The sequence below is a fragment of the Microcaecilia unicolor genome, chromosome 12, assembly GCF_901765095.1.
Source record: "Microcaecilia unicolor chromosome 12, aMicUni1.1, whole genome shotgun sequence".
In the NCBI taxonomy this organism is placed as follows: domain Eukaryota; kingdom Metazoa; phylum Chordata; class Amphibia; order Gymnophiona; family Siphonopidae; genus Microcaecilia; species Microcaecilia unicolor.
The window spans coordinates 16,564,294-16,587,945 of record NC_044042.1 but is presented as its reverse complement, the minus strand read 5'-3'; the positions used below and the strand labels follow the sequence as shown (position 1 = coordinate 16,587,945).

General features: G+C 42.5%; 1 protein-coding gene across 1 annotated transcript in view; it reads right to left on the bottom strand.

The window, feature by feature from the left end:
• LOC115481820 (synaptonemal complex protein 1-like) overlaps nt 1-23,652 on the bottom strand; it is a 96,397-nt gene that overhangs the window by 52,581 nt on the left and 20,164 nt on the right. Inside the window, exons 2-3 of the mRNA XM_030221229.1 lie at nt 13,570-13,632; nt 1,234-1,296 (exon numbers count right to left, since the gene is read on the bottom strand). Of these exons, the coding sequence (XP_030077089.1) occupies nt 1,234-1,296; nt 13,570-13,632 (126 nt within the window). The remainder of the gene's footprint in view (nt 1-1,233; nt 1,297-13,569; nt 13,633-23,652) is intronic.

Below are 23,652 nucleotides of genomic sequence, written 5' to 3'. Positions count from 1 at the left end.
CCAAAGGTTATATGGGCACCATCAATATTCAGTGCCAGTGTCCAAAATAGCTATCTTTGCAGGTTAGGACTGCTATGTACCTATTCCTAACCTCAAGAACTATGGTTTTCCTTGAAGAATCAAAGGGACCCAACACAGTCCATGTTTAGGTGGGTGTGGGTCCCTTTGATTCTTCAATAAAACCACAGTTCTTGAGTATTTTGTGTGTTTGCAGTCTCATCTTTTCATCTTACTGTTTGCCAGTGACCACGCACTTTTGTAAGGTTCCTTTTTGTTCCTCACCTTGGTGGTTTTTCCCCAGGCCTAACATGCCTGGATAGCTACTTAGCCACCACTGTTCCCTCTAAGCTGTGCAGGAGTCCTTCACCTACAATCCTGCCAATGGAGGGTGATGTTCAGTATTACATTTTCAATAGCAAGGGACACCCAAACTTAGCAGGACTCCAGGCAACCTGCCTATCCCTATCGATTGAAAATTTAAAGCACCATCCTCCACTGGCAGGAATAAGGATGGGGAACTCCAACATAGCTTAGAGGGAACACTACTGGGAATACTGGTGATGCCCAAACAACTTCCTGGTTCTCCTTGGTTGCATCTCTATACCATCCTAGCACCCACCAGATAGTGATGCAGTATCATATGTGATATTAACTAGTGCCACTAATGATCATGTGAGGAACCTGTGGCTCCTGCCTGGTTAACTGTCACTGAATATCAACATCTTAGTACTCATTTAATTGTTTTGCCAAATTTTCGTCTGCCACAATGGATATTTTTCTTTTTCTAGCAATTTTTTGTAATATAGGAGAAGCCAGTCTGAGTGATGATGAAGACTGAGGATAAGAAGTAATTACATGTGACACTGATACAGAAGTCCTGGCACATGCCCAGGAAAGGCCTTCCAGCTTTTTCTGTGCTATGGAAGAGTGAGAGGTTCATCCTGGGTCTGTCAGATGATATCACCATTGATGTGGCTGCATCTATTGTACTTGTCAATGATGACTTTAGGGAAACATGAAAGAAGGTTAAGGAGTAGAAAGAAAAAAAATCTACAAAATTTCTTAACCTGTAGATCAAATTCAATAAACAAAATGCACATCTAAAATTTTTGGGCTAAAAAGGAGTCAAATTTCTAAAAGAAGCATTTTTACCTGCAATAAACTGGCGAGCAATTAAAAGGATATCTTAAGCTAAAATGACTGCATAGGTATATAAAATATACCGGTACATACCTCTTGCTGCAAGTCTTCTATAGATTTATTTTTATTTTCTATCTGTTTCTTCACGATGCTAAACTAACAAAGATAACAGAATAAGAAGAAATGTACAGAATATTAAAATTATAAGGGTACTCACAAATAAAACCAAGTTAATTACCTGGTGGTTGAATCTGTCATGCATGAAACAACAAACACATAAACCTTGGTATCCAATGACAAAGACTGCATCGACTTATTGATCTGGTTTTTGCTGATGATATAGCCTTAATGGGGGAGTCAAGACTCAAGAAAGAGTTTACAAACCTTAACAGCTAAATTAGAAGAGTTTGCTGAAAAAGTAGGATTTATATACTAGTTTGGAACTAATAGCCACGGAACCAATTGAGGATGTAAAACAATTTTCCTATCTCAGCAGTATATTGTCAAACAATGGTGATATTGTGGCAGATGTGAACTGTAGGACTGGAAAAGGTGGCAACAGCGGTAAGTCAATTGCGCTAAATATGGTCAGCAAAATTGATCGGTATCAAAACAAAATTGTGCCTGTACCATTCCACTGTATGCCACCAACCTGGAAGATATCAACCAAGGTAAGAAAGAAACTGGATGTATTTCACTAGTTATGCCTGAGAACAATCTATTACCGAAATCACATCACAAATGATGAAATACTGAGGAAAAGCAACCCCAGAAGGTTACAGAATGCAGAGTCCAGTTGAAAGGACACATTATGTATGCAAGACCATCGTCATCCCATAATGGCATTAAATGGAGACCAGCCGGTGAACTGAAAAGACCAAAACTGACCTGGAGAAGCACACTCAAGAAGGATCTATGAATGAAAGCACTACCTGGGAGAAGATGAAAACCAGTGCGGCCGATTGAGGCAGATTGAGAAAGCTTGCTGCCTGATGTGCAGAGATACACGAAAGGAACAAAGGGAGAGAGAATTACCTGAGGCAGCTGCTCATAATGGACAGGAAGAAAGAAGTCCTTACAATGGATGTGGATGACAAATTTTGCACAGAAAGTGAAGATACTTACCTGTAGCAGGTATTCTTCAAGGACAGCAGGCTGATTGTTCTTATATGTGGGTTGACGTCTGTGTCGGCCCAAGAATCGGAAAATTTTTGCAACCAAAAAAGTAAAGTTTTGCCCGAGTATTCTGGTGCGCATGTGAGGACTGATTTCCCGCCTGTCACGTGAGCACTTCTCCTCAGTTAAATCCAAAAGCATATCAATATATAAATGGCGAGTGTCGTACTCACTCGCAAATGCGCAGTAGAGACCCTCTCTGCCCTGCCCCCGCGTCAATACGTGATGATGGGGCGGAACAGACAGGGTCTCTACTGCGCATTTGAGAGGGACACCGCCGTCGCTAACGCTCCCCCCACCCGGAGTCGCCGCCACTCACCTTCCACCCGGTCGGGCCCTCGCTCCGCTATTGAAACATCGAGGGCAAGCAGCACACACCTCTGCTGAGCTGCCATCGGCCTTCCTTCTTCTTCTCTGCCTGTGTCCCGCCCTCGACAATGTTACCTCACACGAGGCGGGACACAGGCAGAGAAGAAGAAGGAAGGCCACGGCAGCTCAGCAGTAGAGCTGTGTGCTGCGTGCCCTCGCTGTTTCAATAGCGAAGCGAGGGCCCGACCGGGTGGAAGGTGGGTGGTGACGGCTCCGGGGGAGGGGGGGCGAACTCGGCGGCAGGGTGGGGGGGCCTTTCAAACCCCCCCCTTCCTATACTAGCCCGTTTTTACGGGCTGAACGGGCTAGTAGAGAAATAAATAACAACTCCAAAGGGGAGGGTGGGCGGGTTTGTGAGAATAATCAGCCTGCTGTCCTTGGAGAATACCTGCTACAGGTAAGTATCTTCGCTTTCTCTGAGGACAAGCAGGCTGCTTGTTCTCACATGAGGGGTATCCCTAGCACCCAGGCTCACTCAAAAGAATGAACATTGGTCAATTGGGCCTCGCAACGGCGAGGACAGAACATACATTGACCTGAAACTATAAACAACTAACTAAGAGTGAAGCCAGGACTAGAAACAAAATGGGTCTAGGGGGGTGGAGTTGGATCCTAAACCCCAAACAGATTCTGCAGCAACCGACTGCCCAAACCAACTGTCAAGTCGGGGTATCCTGCTGAAGGCAGTACTGAGATGTGAATGTATTGACTGATGACCACGTTGCAGCCTGCAAATCTCCTCAATGGAGGCTGACTTTAAGTTAGCCACTGATGCAGCCATGGCTCTAATATTATGAGCCGTGACATGGCCCTCTAGAGTCAGCCCAGCTTGGGCATAAGTGAAGGAAATGCAATCTGCTAGCTAATTGGAGACTGTGCGTTTTCCGATGGTGACTCTCCTCTGTTGGGATCGAAAGAAACAAACAACCGGGCAGACTGTCTGAAGGGCTTTCTCCGCTCCATGAAAAAGACCAATGCTCTCTTGCAGTCCAAGGTATGTAAACTGCTTTCGCCAGGGCGGGTATGAGGACGGGGAAAAAATGTTGGAAGACAATTGACTGGTTCAGATGGAACTCTGACACCACCTTTGGCAGCAACTTAGGGTGCGTGCAGAGGACTACTCTGTTATGATGAAACTTGATATAACGTGCATGCACTACCAAGGCCTGAAGCTCACTAACCCTACGAACTGAAGTAACAGCCACCAAGAAAACGACCTTCCAGGTCAAGTACTTCAGATGGCAGGAATTCATTGGCTCAAAAGGAGCTTTCATCAGCTGGGTGAGAACGACGTTGAGATCCCATGACACTGGTGGAGGTTTGACCGGGGGCTTTGACAAAAGCAACCCTCTCATGAAGCAAACAACTAAAGGCTGTCCAGAGATAGGCTGACCATCTACACGTTGATGATAAGCACTAATCGCACTAAGGTGAACTCTGACTGAGTTGGTCTTGAGACCAGACTCAGATAGTATAGAAGGTATTCAAGCAGAGTCCGTGTAGGACAAGAAAAGGGATCTAGGGCCTTGCTGTCACACCAGATGGAAAACCTTCTTCATTTGAAAGAATAACACTTTTTCGTGGAATCAGTCCTGGAAGCAAGCAAGACTCGGGAGACACCCTTTGAAAGGCCTAAAGAGGCAACTTCTAAGTTCTCAACATCCAGGCCATGAGAGCCAGAGACTGGAGGTTGGGATGTAGAAGCGACCCCTCGTTCTGAGTGTCGGAAAACACTCCAATATCCACGGTTCTTCGGAGGACAAATCCAGAAGAGGGAACCATATCTGACGGGGCCAAAAAGGTGCAATGAGAATCATGGTTCCGCGGTCTTGCTTGACTTTCAGCAGAGTCTTCCCTACTAGAGGTATGGGAGGATACGCATACAGAAGGCCTGTCCCCCAATGTAAGAGAAAGGCATCTGACGCTAGCCTGTCGTGAGCCTGAAGTCTAGAACAGAATTGAGGGACTTTGTGATTAATCTGAGTGGCAAAAAGATCCACCGAGGGGATGCCCCACACTTGGAAGATCTTGTGAACAACGTCCATGTTGAGAGACCACTCATGAGGTTGTATGAACCTGCTCAATCTCTCGGCCAAACTGTTATTTACGCCTGCTAGATACGTGGCTTGGAGAAACATACCGTGATGGTGAGCCCAAAGCCACATCCTGACGGCTTCCTGATATAGAGGGCGAGATCCGGTGCCCCCCTGCTTGTTGGTGTAATACATAGCCACCTGATTGTCTGTCTGAATTAGGATAATTTGATTGGACAGCCGATCTCTGAATGCCTTGAGAGCGTTCCAGATCACTCGTAATTCTAGGAAGTTGATCTGAAAATCCTTCTCCTGAAAGGACCAAGCTCCCTGAGTGTGAAGTCCATCTACATGAGCTCCCCACCCTAGGAGGGATGCATTCGTGGTCAGCACTTTTTGTGGCTGAGGAATTTGGAATGGACGTCCCAAGGTCAGATTGGATCGAATAGTCCACCACTGAAGGGAACTGCAAAAATCAGTGGAGAGATGGATGACATCCTCTAGATCCCCTGTGGCTTGAGACCACTGGGAAGCTAGGGTCCATTGAGCTTATCTCATGTGTAGGCATGCCATGGGAATTACATGAACTGTAGAAGCCATGTGTCCTAAGAGTCTCAACATCTGCCGAGCTGTGATCTGTTGAGACGCTCGAGACAAGGACACTAGGGCGAGAAGATTATCTGCCCTTGCCTGGGGGAGATAAGCTCGAGGCGCCTGTGTGTCCAACAGAGCTCCAATGAACTCCAATTTTTGCACTGGGACAAGATGGGACTTGGGATAATTGATTACAAACCCTAGTAGTTCCAGCATTTGAATAGTCATCTGCATGGACCTTAAAGTCCCTGCCTCTGAAGTGTTCTTCACCAGCCAATCATCGAGATAAGGGAACACATGCAGTGAGCGTAGCGATGCTGCAACAACTGCCAGACACTTCGTGAAACCCTGAGTGCAGACGCGAGACCAAAGGGCAGTACACAGTACTGAAAGTGCCGAGTTCCCACTGAAACCGAAGATACTTCCTGTGAGCTGGGAGATCGAGATGTGAGTATAGGCATCCTTTAAGTCCAGAGAGCATAGCCATTTTCTTGAATCATGGGAAGAAGGGTGCCCAAGGAAACCATCCTGAACTTTTCTCGAACTAGGAAATTGTTCAGGGCCCTTAGGTCTAGGATGGGACGCATCCCCCCTGATTTCTTTTGCACAAGGAAGTACCTGGAATAGAATCCCAGCCCTTCTTCCCCTGGTGGAACGGGTTCGAACACATTGGCCTTTAGAAGGGCGGAGAGTTCTTCTGCAAGTACCTGCTTGTGCTGGGAGCTAAAAGATTGAGCTCCCGGTGGGCAATTTGGAGGCTTGGATGCCAGTGTGTAACCTAACCGGACTATTTGAAGAACCTACTTGTCGGAGGTTATAAGAGGCCACCTTTGGTGAAAAAATATCAACCTCCCCCCGACAGGCAAGTCGCCCGGTGCAGACACTTTTACTGCGGCTATGCTGCACTGGAGCCAGTCAAAAGCCCGTCCCTTGCTTTTGCTGGGGAGCCCTAGGGGCCTTAGATACACGGTGTTGATGAGAACGCGCATGCTGGGACTGAGCCTGAAGCGGCTGCCGAGAGGCAGGAGTATACCTACGCCTATTACAGGAATAGGGAGCACTCCTCCTCCCTCCAAAAAAACCTCCTGGATGAGGCAGTAGCAGAAGACGTCCAGTGGGAGAAAGAATCCATGGCATCATGATGCTTTTTCATCTGATCAACCATATCCTCTACTTTCTCTCCAAAGAGATTATCCCCCCCCCCCCCCCCGCAAGGAACATCCGCCATTCGCTGCTGGGTCTTCTGATCCAGGTCCAAGACATGCAGCCATGACAGTCTGTGCATCACGATACCCTGAGCAGCTACGTGGGATGCGGCATCAAAAGTGTCGTAAGACCACCTGGCCAGGAATTTGCGACACGCCTTCTGCTGCCTGACCACCTGGTGAAAAGGTTTGGCGAGCTCCAGAGGGAGTACTTCCACCAAACTAGACAGTTGCCTCACCGAGTTCCGTAAGTGGATGCTCGTGTAGAGCTGGTACGTTTGGATTTTGGTGGCGAGCATAGCGGCCTGATACGTACGCCTGTCCTCAGAGAAACTTATGTACTGTGGGGATGTGGTCACATGTTTTCCAAGTGCAGGTGGCCAGGCTGAACTCCGAAAACAAGCACCATCCCCCTCTTCACATACCAAATTAATTAGAGCTGTGTCTTATCTTCTGCATTCCAACTTGTTCTCACACAAAGTTAAACAATCATTTTTAAACAGAATTACTTCTAATCAACAATACAGACCCCGAGTGCACTGGTTGGTCAAGATAGAATTGAAAAACAATCTGTAAAATTCACTTTTATTACATTCGGTCCTTGATTTTCAACTCTGTCTGAACAACAGTCCATACATAAGTTATTACTAACCCCCCCCCCCCCCACCCCCCCAAAAAAAAGGAACAAGACAGATTATACAAATGGATAATATACTGAGAACTAATTTCAACAAACACACTAAATTAGTAGGAAGTATAATTCCAGGGCAAATGGTAATAATGCTGCCCCCTAATAACTAAACAAAATTCAGTATTACAAATAATACATACTGCTTAGTTACATTAAACTGCACAATTTGCCCATAACAAAAGAGGTCAGTGCACAAGGCAATATTCGAAATTATTAATCATGTTGTGGAAGGAATCCATCGGTGAAATTCACCTCCATAAGTATTCAGAGTTAGTCATCTTGAGCCTTATTCCTTTGTATAAGGGAAAATAAGTGATACAACACGCTAGTAAATTATGCTATATAAATTTCTACTTGTAAACTGAGTATAATAAACTGAGTACAATTAAAAAAAAACTTTATCATATTGCAAAATAATAAGCTGATTAATGTCAGTTCTAATACATTTTGTTTTGTCTAAAGTTTCAGCATCAATAGCCTTTGTTATCTCTACACTTGTACTAAAAACTCCTAACAGTGTATCATACCAAGTTCATTTTACTCTATAATTAAGGCAATTAAGGGTACTACAGTATTTGCACAGGTCTTCATAGGTGTAGTGTTCACACAAGAATATAAACATTTGCTAATAACACATTGGTGGTGTAAATATCAACAATGACTGCATTTTTGGGTCAACGATGCTGTATTGTCTGTCTCTGAATTGTGCAAGTCATATTTATTTATTTTATTTTATTTGCTGCATTTGTATCCCACATTTTCCCACCTCTTTGCAGGCTCAATGTAGCTTACATTATGCCATAATGGTGATCATCATTTCCGGAATGAGAAGTACAGAATATTATTACAATTAAAGTACAGAAAATATAAATTAGAAGAAAATAGATATACAATTCATTTCAGGTATTTGAGATCAAGGGTAATGTATAATGTTCAATAATGACAATGTGATTAAAGTAACCAAATAAAAATAGTTCAATGTAACTTATTCTGGTAATGTTTTGATATTAGGTCTTTTATGAAGGATCCTTTTGATAAGTCTCTTTGAACAGGTTAGTCTTTAGTAATTTTCGGAAGGCTTCCAGATCGTGTGGTTTTTATGGCATTCGGTAGTGCGTTCCAAAGTTGCATGCAGATGTAGGAGAAGCTAGATGCATATATTGATTTATATTTAAGTCCTTTACAATTGGGGTAATGGAGGTTCAAGAATGTGCGTAATGAACTTTTTGTGTTCCTTGCTGGTAGATCTATGAGGTCTGACATATATATCAGGGCCTCATCATGAATAATTTTATGAACCAGGGTACAGATTTTGAATGTAATTCGATCTTTTAGTGGGAGCAAATGTAATTTTTCTCTCAGGGGTTTGGCGCTTTCGTATTTCGCTTTTCCAAATATGAGTCTGGCTGCAGTGTTTTGGGCAGTTTGGAGTTTCTTAATTTGTGCTTTACATCCGGCATAGATGGAATTGCAATAGTCCAAATGGCTTAACACCATTGATTGCACCAGATTGCAGAATACCTCCCTTGGGATGAAAGGTTTTACTCTTTTAAGTTTCCACATTGCATGGAACATTTTCTTTGTTACATTTTTCGCATGACTTTCTAGAGTAAGATTTCGATCAATTTTGACTCCCAGGAGTTTCAAGGTATCCGAAACAGGAAGAATGTGGTTTGGGGTATTTATATTAGTATAATTGATCTTGTTATATTGCGATGAAAAGATAAGGCATTGTGTCTTTTCTGTGTTAAGTTGGAATGCATCCGCCCATAAGTTCATTATTTGGAAGCTATGATATTAAACAGTCATGTGACAGGACTTCTTTCCATATTTGAGTGTTGTTGACAGTTGCCACAGGACACATCTAGTTAGCTGAACATTTGTAATTATCTTGTTGTCAGATTTCACTATGATTCCTCCATCTCCCAATCAGCTTGCTCTGACTCTCGGCTGTGAGTCATAAATGTCCACCCGGTGTAATAACCATACCCAAAGACACCGTAAGAAGAAGGATTACACTGAATGTTACAAGGATCTATGAATAAAGCATATAAACAGATCAGTTATTCTCTAAGATAACACTTATTTGCTGGGACATAAGTCCATTCGTCTTGCCCAGATCGGAGGATAAAGACAAGGTTATATTGAGGCATATTTTCAAAGCACTTAGCCTTCCAAAGTTCCATAGGTTTCTTTGGAAGGCTAAGTGCTTTGAAAATATGATTGTGACTTAAGGCACATTGTTATGCAATTCTAAAGTTTTAATAGTGTTGCCTGCAAGGATGAGCAATTAAATATCTAAAATAATTATCTACTGCTGTGCACACATATTGTAGAGATATGGTACAGCTAGGAGCCTTCCTTGGGCCTCCACTGGAATGGTGGAAGGCAAACCTTGGAGTTTAGACTATTAGAAACAAATGGTAATATTAAAAATCAATGGCTGGTATAATTGAGGCCTTGTTGGAAAAGCATGGCCTGGTAATTAAGCCTAAAAGGAGATCTAGATGACTTGAAATGGAAAAGTTAGGCCAAGGAGACTGTAATTAAAATGGAAGTTCAGTTGCACTCTGAGATACAAAATGGAAGATGAATTGCAATATGAGTTATGAAATGGAATCTTTAAGGCTACGTGTCAGTTCGAAAAAATTGTCAGGCCAGGTGCAAAATTGAGGAAATTGACATAGAAGAAAGGCGGGTGAGAGGGGGATTTGCGGTTGACTAAGTTTTGGGTAAACAAGTTTATCATAGCACTCTATGGGCCTCATTACTTTCAATGGAGAGAGAGGGTATAAAAGCAGGGCTAGATCTGGGAGTGGCTGACAGAAGACCCAGATGCTGCCAGAGGTGCGGTCGCTCTGTCCTGAAGTCAATTGATGTCTCTGAATGCACTGCCTTGTATTGGTAAGCATAAATAAAATATATATCTTTACCCTCTGTCTTCTCTCATTCCTGTAGAAAATCTAAGATTTTATGGTAACCCTATGACAGACATGAGTACTAGTAAGAGTCCAGATATCCCCTCAGTAATAAGGAGTCAGATGGCCATAAGGTACCTTATAGACAAAAGCCTTCTAGTCAATCCTACTGATGACTGGTCATATGTCCCCTCAACACCAGGGACTTTATGGACAGTCTACGGTACATCAATTCAATATTTACATCCTTGCAAATTGGGTAAAGGTCCTATATAATCTATGTACCAAATTTGTTCAGGTAATTTTCCCCTTTTTAATTACCCCTTGGACATGTGGGGAACAGATCGCCTAGTCTGGTATTAACAGACCAGACATTCAACAATAACAGTTTTAATAACATCTATAATTAAACTAATACCACGATCTGTTGCCCACCTGTAAGTGGCCTTTCTTCCCAAATGTCCACATTTCTGGTGCGCCCATGTCGCCAAACCTGAGCAATTATCTGGCTCTTCAACAGTTTTCCACCTCGAGGGGTGTGATTTTACTTTATTCATCAGCCACTGCGATGAAGAGACATTCTAGAGCATCACCCTTGCAATGAGCATCTACATAAAAACAATAACATTAGTATTTTACAAAATTCCAAATATCTTGCCACAATTCTCTGACCCACCAAATCTTTGGTATTAATTTTCCAGTTATTTTTGTACCAAGTAGGTAGCCACATGGCTAATTCATTTGCCACAGACCATGAATCAGTATATATGTATGACATTGCCCTAAATTCTCAAGTTTTCAAAGCCATATAGGCAGCATACAACTCTGCATATTGACTACTTGTTCCTTCCACACTACATTCTAGTGAACGTTCTATTTTTGGATTGTAGGCTATCGCTTTCCACATTTTCTTTCCTTCAGCATACTTAGCAGAACCATCTGTAAACCATGCATGTTGCTGCTCCTCAATTAATTGATCATAGGATTTTCCCCACCTGACTGGGCTCTCCACTCGTTCCAGAGGCTCTAGCCCAGTTTGTATTTGTTTTCTACTTCTAAAAAACCTATGGCTCTAAAACCCCAGTGTTACCCGATTCCTTTGTTTTTGCCAAAGGGTCTAATCAGCATAATTTTTATTCCCTGAGACACTTAATTCTACTTCTAGTTGAACTAGCCACAGATCCAAAGCAATCTGTGTTGTCTGCTCAAAAGCGTGTTAAAAAAAAATCTGTTGCTTTTCTCCCTTCCAATCAAGGTCATATTTTTTCCTGATTACCCGGTGCCAGAATTTTACTTATGTGCTGCTTGCAATTAACACATTCCTATGCCTAAAAGTTTCCCTGCCTGAGACAGTCCTTGTATCTTATAAGATTTACCTCCCATCCCTTTCCTTTATATGTGCAATTAATGACTCCAAATGAGTCTAAACATAATTTTAAAATCATGATATAAATGTACTTTCTTTTTGTTAATTTTCTCTTCCTTCATTTCTTATATTTATACTGCGTCACTCTTATAGCGGAATGCTCAGTTATCATTTAGTAAAGTATTCTGGCAAGCATCTCATTTTAACTGTAAATCTCACACTTATCATTCCAATTCTGTGCTTTTCCTATGCTGTTTATCCCGGTTCTAATGGGTTTTCAGATAAGCAATACTGTTACATAGTAACATAGTAAATGACGGCAGATAAAGACCTGTACAGTCCATCCAGTCTACCCAACAAGATAGTATGTGATACCGTTCCTTCTCCCTTTTTGTTTTAACTTTTTGCCTGCAGCAAACTTACAGCAAAAGGCAATGATTCCTTTAAACCGGAATCCTATTCCTCCCATTATGACCACTCAGTGGCTATAATAACATCTAGAACCTCGTTCCAGCCTTGGAATTCAACTCTCCCCTGCATTCCTCTTAAAAAGGTGTCATTCTTTGTACGAATCCCACCCTCATCGCCAAAAATGTATTGCTAAGGATTTACAGCCTGCATACACACAATGATTAGCTATACAAACAATCATTACATCACTGGTCTCTACATCTAAGCAATGCTAAGAGTTCTTAGACCAGGAAAAGAAGCAATAATACACTATACATACAACATCACTGGTCCTTACATCATCCAGGCCCTTATCATCAGCTGGGGGTGCCCGGTTCACAGCGAGGGCCAGGAGCTTCTTTGACCAGGAACAAGTCCTCTGCGCGGTACGTCTACCCACAGATGAGCCCCAAAGCTCTGCTGCAAAAAGGCCCCCTTTTTATTAAGCTCAGAACTCATGTTCCGAGCTAAGGAAAATTACAAAATGCTTCTCTGTTTAGGTACTGTGGGAATGTGGTCACATGTTTTCCAAGTCCAGATGGCCAGGCTGAACTCCGAAAACAAGTACCATCCCCCTCTTCACATATCAAATTAATTAGAGCTGTGTCTTATCTTCTGCATTCCAACTTGTTCTCACACAATCAAAGTTAAACAATCATTTTTAAACAGAATTACTTCTAATCAACAATACAGACCCCGAGTGCACTGGTCGGTCAACACAGAGTTAAAAAACAATCTGTAAAATTCACTTTTATTACACCGGCCCAATCAGGTTGAAGAACCACTGGGGTTGAGACAGGAGCCGGGTCTTGGCTGCTCGAAGACTGGCGCATCTACACCTCTTGAATGACGGGGGAGTGATCCTCCCAGCACCAACGCTTCTCAGGTGCCGATTCTCTTGACACCCTGGAGCTCCCGGAACAATGCGTCAAGGAGTATTGGTGCCAATGCTTCTTAGCCTTCACCCAAAGCTCAGCACCGAGATTCCTTGGTACCGACAAGGATGACGTCAAATCCTCACATCGCCTCGGGGTCGGGTCCGACACTGGTCGGTCATGGGGGCCCTGTCCAGAAAAAACACAGCCTCTCTTCACCGCGATAAAAAAAAAGAACTGTGGGAGACGTGCCCTTGTGGCAGGCGGGTTAGTCACGCATGCACAGTGGAGGGTGTCTCGCACTCCACAAAGCTTTGTTTTGAACTTATTAGAAGCTCCAGACCAGGCAACATGACGCCACGTTACCCACTTGTGACAAAAAATAGGCCTGCTTGCCCTCGGAGAATGCCATGAATATTTACAAGCATAAAAAACTCAAAGAAGAAAGCAGCTCTAGAAACAGTGACTATGTAAACAACCCTTAAGTTGAACAGAAATGAAATATATAGATTTTTGAAAATATCAGATTTAAAATTTTTTAGTATGCTCCATTAAATATTTTCTATTATTCTCAGTGCTGTACCAAGGGTTGTGTGAGCAGTGTGGACGCACAGGGAACACATATGGAGGTGAACATAAATTGCTCCCAGCCCACTGTCTCCTCTGGAAGTAGTGAAGCGGGTGAAGTGCTACTAGATGAGTCGCACAGGGTGCAACTATAGCTTAGTACAATCCTGATCATACTTTCATACCTTGTTTTCTAATGTCTTCAATTGCTTTTCCTTTTTAGACATTTCATTTTCAATATTTCTGGCCTGAAAATATATTTTGTTGGTACAGTTAGAAATATAACAATCATTTTTAAGCTGCCTAAACCATTAGCTCAAAGAAACTTACAAGATAAACATAAAATGAATAATAAAAATTGAAAAATAACAAAACAGAAAATAATCATAATGCATCATAAAACAACCTAGAAGTTAAACATAAAATATAAAAATAAAATAACAAAACAATCTGAAATATCAATCAAAGATATAAAACAACTTCCCAAGCTTTAAAGCTATATCATCAAAATACTTACGGATCCTTTTACTAAGGGTCTCTTTTACAAAGCCTCGCTAGCAATTCCTGTGCGGGAAATAAGAGGAAGCACATTCAATTCCTATGGGCTTGTTCTCAATTGCCACGCAGGAAATCGCTAGCGCAGCTTTGTAAAAGAAGCATAAGTGGCGGTAAGCACTAATGCGTGCTGAAAAGGGACCACCACGGGACACACTCAGGCAATCCGCAGTAGTTCTTGGATCACTGCACATCAATTCCGTGCTAAGAAATATCAAGTATCTTTTAGTGAGGGGGCATGTATGGTGGCGGAGAGTAGGCATGCCCTGCACCAATCGGGTAGCACAGGCAAACTGCTGCATGCTGCCCAATTACTGCAGGGTTAGCACGGGAGCAATTAGTGCCTACATAATAGGTGATGGTAAGGGCTCACGCGGTAATGACCAACACTAATTGGAAAATTAGTGCATGGCCATCAATGGCACAAATGAAACTGTGCCCATTTTACAGCCGCACTAAAAGTGGCTGGAGCATGCAGGAAACCCACACGCTAACAACTGCGCTGACCACTTTTTAGCATGACTTAGTAAATGGGCCCCTTAATAAAACATCATGGAGTAAATATTCAGCCAGCAATGGTCAGCATTTTTTTGGCCACTGCCAGCATTATGCCAGGGTGTTTAATGCTGGGCCATGTCAGAGCACTGGCACTGAATATCTGGGTTTGTGCAGCCAGCTATCCATTATCTGATAAGTGGAATATTCAGTACTTAACCACTTTAGTAAAACCAAAGATAGGATTGGCATTTAACCACATAAATGCTGACTCCATCCCCAGACTGCCCAAAATTTTGCCAACTATAGTTTTAGCAGTTAGTGCTGATATTCAGCAGCACTAACTGGTTAAGTTGAATATCAGTGGATAGTCCTGCATAAGCAATTTAGGGGGTCTTTTACTAAGGCGCGCTTATGTTTTTGGTGCGCGCTAAAACGTTAAAGATGCCCATATGACTGCATTGGCGTCAATAACGTTTAGTGTGCGCCTATTTTTAGTGAGTGCTAAAAATGTGAGTGTGCCTTAGTAAAAGACCCCCTTAACTAGGAAGCAGTCATTCCTGTCCAGTTAAATTGCTTTCAATATCGGGCCCAATTTTTAAGTAATTTCTTAAACTACATATAATCCTGATGTCTAAGGTCTATTGGTATCGCATTCCAATATACTGGTGCAACTCCCATATATATATATATATATATATATATATATATATATTTTAGTAGTAAGCAATCAGGTATTCAAAGCTGAGGAAGTTGTTAATATATCAAATACTCAAGAAGATTAAGCCATAGAACAAGGTTGCAAATAATTGCTTCAATTAGAAGGACATAAACCACACAAAATCAGAAGAGAAACATAAAAGCTTAGGGGTCAATATTCAGGGCTAGATTCTGTTTATGGGGCCAATAAATTTTGTGCTAAATGCTGTTCTACAAAAGGCATTCAGAGTTGGGCACTATTCCTAGAATATTGTTTGGCACCACGATATGCGCCCAATTTTAGGTGCGAAGATTTACTCCAAGTAAAACCTGGTACAAATTCTCATGCCTAAATTATGCGTGGATCTGTATAAAAGTGTGCGTAAAGTCCAGGAATGCTCTTTATCCACCCATGTCCCTCCTATGACTGTGTCCCTTTTTTGGATCCACACATAAATTCTCAGCACCTAATGTACATATAAATTTGAATTAATGTCAAATAGTGCTGAAAATTATTAGCACCCAATTATTGGTGCTAATTGGCTTGTAATTCAATTAAATGGGTGCAGAAATTGGGCGCACACCCAAACTTCTGTGTACAATTTTGAGCGCCACATATAGAATTAGGCCATCGGTGTGGTTTAAGCCCCTTTAAACCATGCTGAAAGGCCAGCTGCTCTTATTCAGTGCCACATAAACAGGCAGTTCATGGGAAGTCCAGAGATGGACCCAAAAGTTATATGTGACTATTAGTCTATTAGATTGTAAGCTCTTTGAGCAGGGACTGTCTTTCTTCTGTGTTTGTACAGCGCTGCGTACACTTTGTAGCGCTCTAGAAATGTTAAATAGTAGTAGTAGTAGTATTAGAATCAATCTGCAAACTTTCAGTTCTTTTTCTAAACACTGTCTAAACACTTGCAGGGCTATTGTTAGTAATATGCCATTTATCTTTAAAAATCAAGAATGGTACTGGAAGATTGGAGGGTGGCAAATTTAATGCTTGACTTTACTAATTGATGTAAGCCACACTGAGCTTGCCCGTGGGTGGAAAAATGTGGGTATAAGTGTTATAAATAAATAAATGCCTATTTTTAAAAAGGGTTTCAGAGGTCACCTGGGTAATTATAAACTGGTGAGCCTGATGTTGGTGCGGGCAAAATAGTAGAAACTATTATAAAGAACAAAATTACAAAGCATATACGTAGGTATGGATTAATGAAACAAAGTCTACATGGATTTAGCCAAGGAAAATCTTGCCTTACCAATCTGCTGCATTTCTTTGAAGGGGTAAATAAATATGTGGATAAAGTTGTTGGTTTATTTAGATTTTGCTCACACCTTTTTCAGTAGTAGCTCAAGGTAAGTTACATTCAGGTATACTGGATATTTCTTTGTCCCAGGAGGGCTCACAATCTAAGCTTGTACCTGAGGCAATGGAGGGTTAGGTGACTTGCTCAAGATCACAAGGATTACAAGACCAGTGCTTTAACCACTAGGCCACTCCTCCACTCAAGATATAGTGTTTCTGGATTTTCAAACAGCATTTGACAAACTACCTCATGAATGACTCCTGAGGAAATTAGAAAGTCATGCGATATGAGGCAGTGTCCTACTGTGGATTAAGCACCAATTAAAAGATAGAAAACAGAGAGTAGGGATAGTGGAGAATGGTAGATAGTGGGGTTCCCTAGGGACCTGTGCTGGAACTGCTGCTTTTTAAAATATTTATAAATGATCTAGAGATGGGAATAACTAGTGAGGTAATTAAATTTGCTGATGACACAAAGTTATTCTACTAAATCACAAGAGGACTGTGAAAAATTACAAGAGGACCTTATGAAACTTGGAATTCAAATGGCAGATGATGTTCCATGTGAGCAACTTAAAAGTGATGCATGTGGGAAACTACAGCTACATGATACAAATTTCCACATTAGGAGTCACCATCCAGGAAAATGATCTAGGTGTCATCGCTGATGATACATTGATCCCTCTGCTCAGTGTACAGCGGCGGCTAAGAAAACAAATAGAATTGTTAGGAATGATAAGAAAGGAATGGTGAACAAAAATGAGAATGTTAATGCCTTTATATCATTCCATAGTGTGACCGCACCTCGAATACTGTGTGCAATTTTGGTCACTGCTTCTCAAAAAAGATATAGCAGAATTAGAAAAGGTACAGAGAAGGATGACGAAAATGATAAAGGGGATTGGACGACTTCCCTATGAGGAAAAGTTAAAGAGACTAGGACTCTTCAGCTTGGAGAAGAGACGATTGATGGGAGATATGACAGAAGTCTATAAAATACTGAGTACAGTGAAAATGGTAGGCGTCAATCGCTTGTTTACTCTTTCAAAAATACAAGGACTAGGGGGCATGCAATGAAGCTACTAAGTAGTAAATTTATTTCTCAACATGTAATTAAACTCTGGAATTTGCTGCCAGAAAGTGTGGTAAAAGCAGTTAGTTTAGCAGTGTTTAAAAAAGGTTTGGCTAATTTCCTAAAAGAAAAATCCATAAGCCATTATTAAGACGGAATTGGGAAAATCGATTACTTATTTCTAGGATAAGCAGCATAAAATCTCTTTTACTCTTTTGGTGTATTGCCAGGTACGTGTGTCCTGGATTGGCTACTGTTAGAAACAGAATATTGGGCTTGATGGACTTTTTGGTCTGCTCTAGAATGGCAAAGCTTATCCGCCCGATATCTGGTGCTATTTAACTGGTCAGAATGGATGCTGACCGGTTAAATAGTGCTTAACCAGCTATCCGCTGATATTTAGCAAGGGATAACTGGTTATTCTCCACTGAATATCCAAGGTTAGCAGCTGGCGGATTACCGGTTATATCACGTGATACAACCAGCTATCCGCCGATTTTAAAATCGGTTTTGGCGATCATTTTTGGCCACATCAAACCCTAGTATATCTTTGGCCGGTTATCTTCAAACCGACCCCAAAAACCTGGATATTCAATGCCGATCACTGGAAACAGCCCAACATTGAATATCCGGGTTCAGCGCGGACCGTAGGAGACAGCCCAGGTATCTCCTTCTGTCTGAATATTGGGGCTCATGTGTTTATGTTCTTACGATATTCAGCCCATTTTTTAAAAATGCTGACAACTCCAGGCAGAATCAGGCCCAAGAATGTATGTTTTTTAATCTAAGTTGCTGGAGCCCAATGCGGACACATCCTGCTTCCAGCCCCCTGGGTATGACATGTAAGTAAATGAATTGAATTGATGCAAAGGTAGCAATACAACTCGTCATGCAAAGCAAAATGCTACAAGAAATGGTACAAAAGAAGAAGAGAGTGAAAGCGATCCCAGTCTGTTCTCTACAAAGCCAGTATAACATCTGTTTATTGAAATTTTGTGAACAGTCTTTATAATTAGTGGCATTAGAGTTGATCAATGTGACAGAACCAATCAAGTAGGTATTTTCAACATGGACTGAAGGTGTGACTGAAGTATTCATAAGGTTTCCAAGCTGGCTGAAACAACATAAACAATGTTCTTTCTTCAAAGATCTCTTCGTTCTTACAAGCTAGAAACTTCAGGCTAGATTCAGCTGGTTTGGAAATTACATAAAGAGTCCTTGGCACTCTGTACACAAACAGCCTGATGCAATTGCAATGTGACAATCCATGGTTCAGCAGAAAATCCATATTGTGACTCAGGCCTCACATGCAGACAAAATGGCTATTCAGCTTAGGCCCTACAGTCAGAATTCCAGAAGGCTTTGCAGTCCACGTTTGTTCATGTTCAATTCTGCAATGCACACAAATGGTGGTCTAGGCAGCCTACCCTATAGCAGTACCACCTACTAGTACTACTATAAATCATTTCTATAGCGCTACCAGGCGCTACCAGTCGTACGCAGTGCTTCACAATTTAACATGAAGAAACGACAGTCCCTGTTCAAAAGAGCTTACAATCTAAATCAAGACACAGACAGGACAAATAAGGGAAAGGGTAGGACAGATTGGGGAAAGGGACTATTGAAGAGAGGAAGACAAGATAAAGGTTACGAGCAGGTGACAAGTTAGGAATTAAAAGCAGCATCAAACAGGCCTTTAGCCCGGATTTGAAGGCGGCCAGGGATGGAGCTTGACGTAAAGGTTCAGGGAGTCTATTCCAGGCATAAGGTGAGGCAAGATAAAAGGAACGGAGTCTGGAGTTAGCGATGAAGGAGAAGGGTACAATTAGGAGAGATTTGCCTAGTGAACGGAGTTCCTGGGAAGGAATGTAGGGAGAGATGAGGGTGGAGAGGTAGTGAGGGGCAGCAGAGTGAATGCACTTATAGGTAAATAAGAGGAGCTTGAACTGTATACGGAAACGGATAGGGAGCCAGTGAAGTGACTTCAGAAGAGGGCTGATATGGGCATAGCGACTTTGGCGAAATATTAATCGTGCAGCAGAATTTTGAACAGATTGAAGAGGAGAGAGATGGCTGAGTGGAAGTCCGGTGAGAAGCAAGTTGCAGTACTCCAAGCGAGAGGTGATGAGAGTGTGGATGAGGGTTCTGGTAGCGTGCTCAGAAAGGAGAGGGCGAATTTTGGCGATATTATAGAGGAAGAAATGACAGGTTTTAGCAATCTGTTGAATATGTGCAGAGGAGAGGGAGGAGTCGAAGATGACCCCAAGGTTACGAGCAGATGAGACAGGGAGAATGAGCGTGTTGTCAACAGAAATAGAGAGTGGGGGAAGGGGAGAGGTTGGTTTAGGTGGGAAGATAAGGAGCTCGGTTTTGGACATATTGAGCTTCAGGTGGCAGTGAGACATCCAGGCAGCAATGTCAGACAAGCAGGCAGATATCTTGGCCTGGATTTCTGCCGAGATTTCTGATGTGGAGAGATAGATCTGGGAGTCATCAGCGTAAAGGTGATATTGAAAACCGTGGGCTGAGATCAGAGCACCAAGGGAGGAAGTATAGATTAAGAAAAGGAGAGGTCCTAGGACAGATCCTTGAGGTACACCCACTGAGAGCAGGATAGAGGAAGAGAAAGATCCACCAGAGTAAACACTAAAAGTACGCTGAGAGAGATAGGAAGAAAACCAGGAAAAAGCAGAGTTCTGAAATCCAAGTGAGGACAGAGTGCCAAGGAGTAGGCTGTGATCAACAGTGTCAAAAGCAGCAGAAAGATCAAGAAGGATGAGGATAGAGTAGAGCCCTTTGGATTTAGCCAGGAATAGAGACCACCTGAGACTAAAGGTCTGTGCTGCCTGAAGGGGTCACAGCCTGATGCAATTGCAATGTGACAATCCAGCAGAAAATTCATATTGTATCTCAGGCCTCACATGCAGACAAAATGGCTATCCAGCTTAGGCCCTACAGTCAGAATTCCAGAAGGCTTTGCAGTCAATGTTTGTTCAGGTTCAACTGTGCAATGCACATAAATGGTGGTCTAGGCAGTCTACCCTATAGCAGGACTACTAAAGGTCTGTGCTGCTTGAAGGGGTCACATAAAAGCGCAAGAAATTGGGAGACAGGGTGCCTGAAGAGGTCAGGTAAAAGTGCAAAAAACTGGGAAATGGGCTTGCTCTGGACAGCAGGCAAAGGGTAGGAACTATGAGACTCTTTTCCAAGCTGTGACAAAAGGGAGCCTGTACTGGCATCGGTACATGTTTTTGCTGCGCGCCAAGGCCCCCTTTTACCACAGTGGGTAAAAGGGTAGGCCTTTTTTTCGGTGAGGGGGGGGGGGGCCCTTACCTCCACCCATTGAAGTGGTGGTAAGGGTTCCATGCTAACCTGGTGCCCTGGGAGTGGGAAATGATGGCGCACTGGGGGTGGGAAGTACCACCAGGCTGCTGTGATAGTTCGGCAGTACTTCCTATCTAGCGAGCGGTAAGCCCGCGTTGGGCTTACTGCTGCTTTGTAAAAGGGGCCCTGAATATGCAGCAAAGGAAGTCTGGCTCAGGACAGATGTATTTTATATTCATCTAATAAAGCCGAGATCTTGTGTGCCAAAATGATTTGTGTGTGCTTACTCTGGGCAATAGGGGAAGGGGTGAGAGCATATGGCTGCTTGGTTACAGGCCTATGAAGCCTTTTCATAGGCCCATTTTTGCAAATCAAAATATTAAAGAGTTGCTTTGCATGCATTTGCATTCTAGGAGTTCATTAATGCTCAATTTAAATATACTTTTGCATGTAGTGAATTCCACATAAAAGCTTAGAACAAAGCTGTTTTGTAAAATATTTTTGTAAAAAGGTTTTGCAGACTAAACACAAAAATACTGACATTTTGATATTTTTGAACATTTGCTGGCATTTTGTGCTATTTAATATGAGAAGATCCAAAATTTCTTAGTATAGTACATCAGCTTCTTTATTACCTAAATTCCAAACAAAAAAAATTAATAATGGCGCCAGAACCGAGCACCGGAGGTCTCCCCTTTCTTAGGCTTGGTGGGCAATGCGGACTTTCCGGCAGGATTGGGGCATTCTGTGTTTGACAAATGGAGGGAGAAGGGATGTGTGATGCTATGCCACCTTATGGTGCAGGGACAGGAGTACTTAGAATTTTTTGATCAGCTGAAGGAAAGGTGGGATATCCCCAATAATCATTTATTGCAGTACCTCCAGGTGTGGCATTATTACTCTTCTTTAAAGAACACCTATGGGGACCGATGCCAGTGGGGGCCTTTAGATAAGATCTTACTGCGTACACCATACAAGGCGAACAGCCTCTCCACGTGGTACAAAATCTTAAACATGTTTATGCCACTGGGGGGTGGAAAGATTGATGGATCAGTGGAATAGAGAGCTGAATATGAGTTATACCATAAAAACATTTAGCAAGCTCTTCTCCACTATTTATGACATGGTTAAGGCAGCGGACCTGCAGGAAACACAATACAAGATATTGCACCGGGCACATATTACAAAGGCTAAGGGGGTAGTCATGGGTCTTTGAGGGGAGGGTCAGTATATTAAATGCAAGCAAGGATTGGGGACTTTTGTTCACTCTTTTTTTAGTGTGCCCATCTCTCTGTGGAACCGGGCATTCCAGGTGATCAATGAAGTCACAAATAGGCAGATAGAGTGAGATTATGCAACTTTACTTCTGGGGGATCAAGCCCTTCTAATAGCCCAGGGCCTTACTAAGCCATGCAGGAGATTCATATATATTTCACTCTTACTGATAAAGAAGTCCATTTTACAATTTTGGACATCCCGGGAGAGTATCCAGGTTGAGGTGTGGTATACCAAGATGAGAACAGTTGGTGAGAATGAATGCCGTATCTATTCCACTTCAGCAAAACTTGCTAGCAAGCAATATCATAGCCTGTTTATCATAGGTTGTTTAAAAGTGTTACCCTTATAGGGGGGATGAGGGGGGGGAGGGGTAGGAGGGTGGTGAATGGGGTGTGGATGCTGAGTTACGGTATGGGTCAAAGTGGTGAAACTGGAGTATGGGTGAGGGGGATGGGTTGGGGAGTGGGATAAAAATGGAAAATGCAGTATGTAGTGTGAGCCATACAGGTGGTTCTTGTTCAGATAGCCATAAAGGTCCAATTTGTGGTTTTTTTGATTCAGTGTATCTACATAACTGGAAGCTATGGATACTTGTGTGCAAACACTGTTGTATTGTGTTTACAAAAATAAATAAAAAAAATTAATAATTTCATTAAAAAGTACAAAATCATCCTGTTTTACCCAGGTGCTTATGGTAGAGAAACAATTGTAATTCCTATATGTCTTTGATTCTGTTGAAGAAAGCAATCTGTATTTCTCTGGGATAGTGTCAAGGTGGTTAAAATAGAATTTAAATATCTTTAGAAGTTAAATCTTTCCCCAGCATTATTTGTTGCTGCCAATTTACTTTTGCCTTGCATTCTGTTTAAACCCAATGGCTGGGCTATATATAGCTTTCTGATTAACAGTTGTTTACATTCATGGTACAGCAGCAAGCGAGACTCAGCTACAGTTCAGCAAAAAATAGCTCAGTAGAACGGGTCAATCCTATAATTTGTTCCCACAGAATTATAACAACAAATTTATTTCCACTCTCCCAAGAGTAAAAGCACAAACAGTTCTGGGAGCGCACCATGAATCCTGGACTTACTCTGGGGCTCTCACCCTCAGCGACTCCTGCTCCTAAGTCTCAGCTCCTGCCCATTCCTCTCTGCAAGCTACTGAAGCACTACCCTCACCTGTCTGCCTCTAGGCTGAGGGATCTTTGTTACCCAGGGACTGCCTTACCCTTTCTTAGACTCCACCCATTGCTATAGAATTTTCTTTCCCACTCATTGCATAACTGCAAATTACTATGGTTGAGACTTCCCCTATCTTCTATCCATGGAGTGCTGCTCTCTACCTGAGTGTGGCTGGGAAGTCTCTGACCCTTGGCTCTCAGGCTCCACTCCATCTTTCTCTCTCCTCCTTTTTTCATACCAAACTATAACATTCCTTTAAATTCCCTTTCTTCTCTCCAGAGAGGCGGTGCCAGTGGGAGCAGCTGGAGGCCTCATGACTCATCAGCTTTCTCCAGTTCAGCGAATGCTACATACC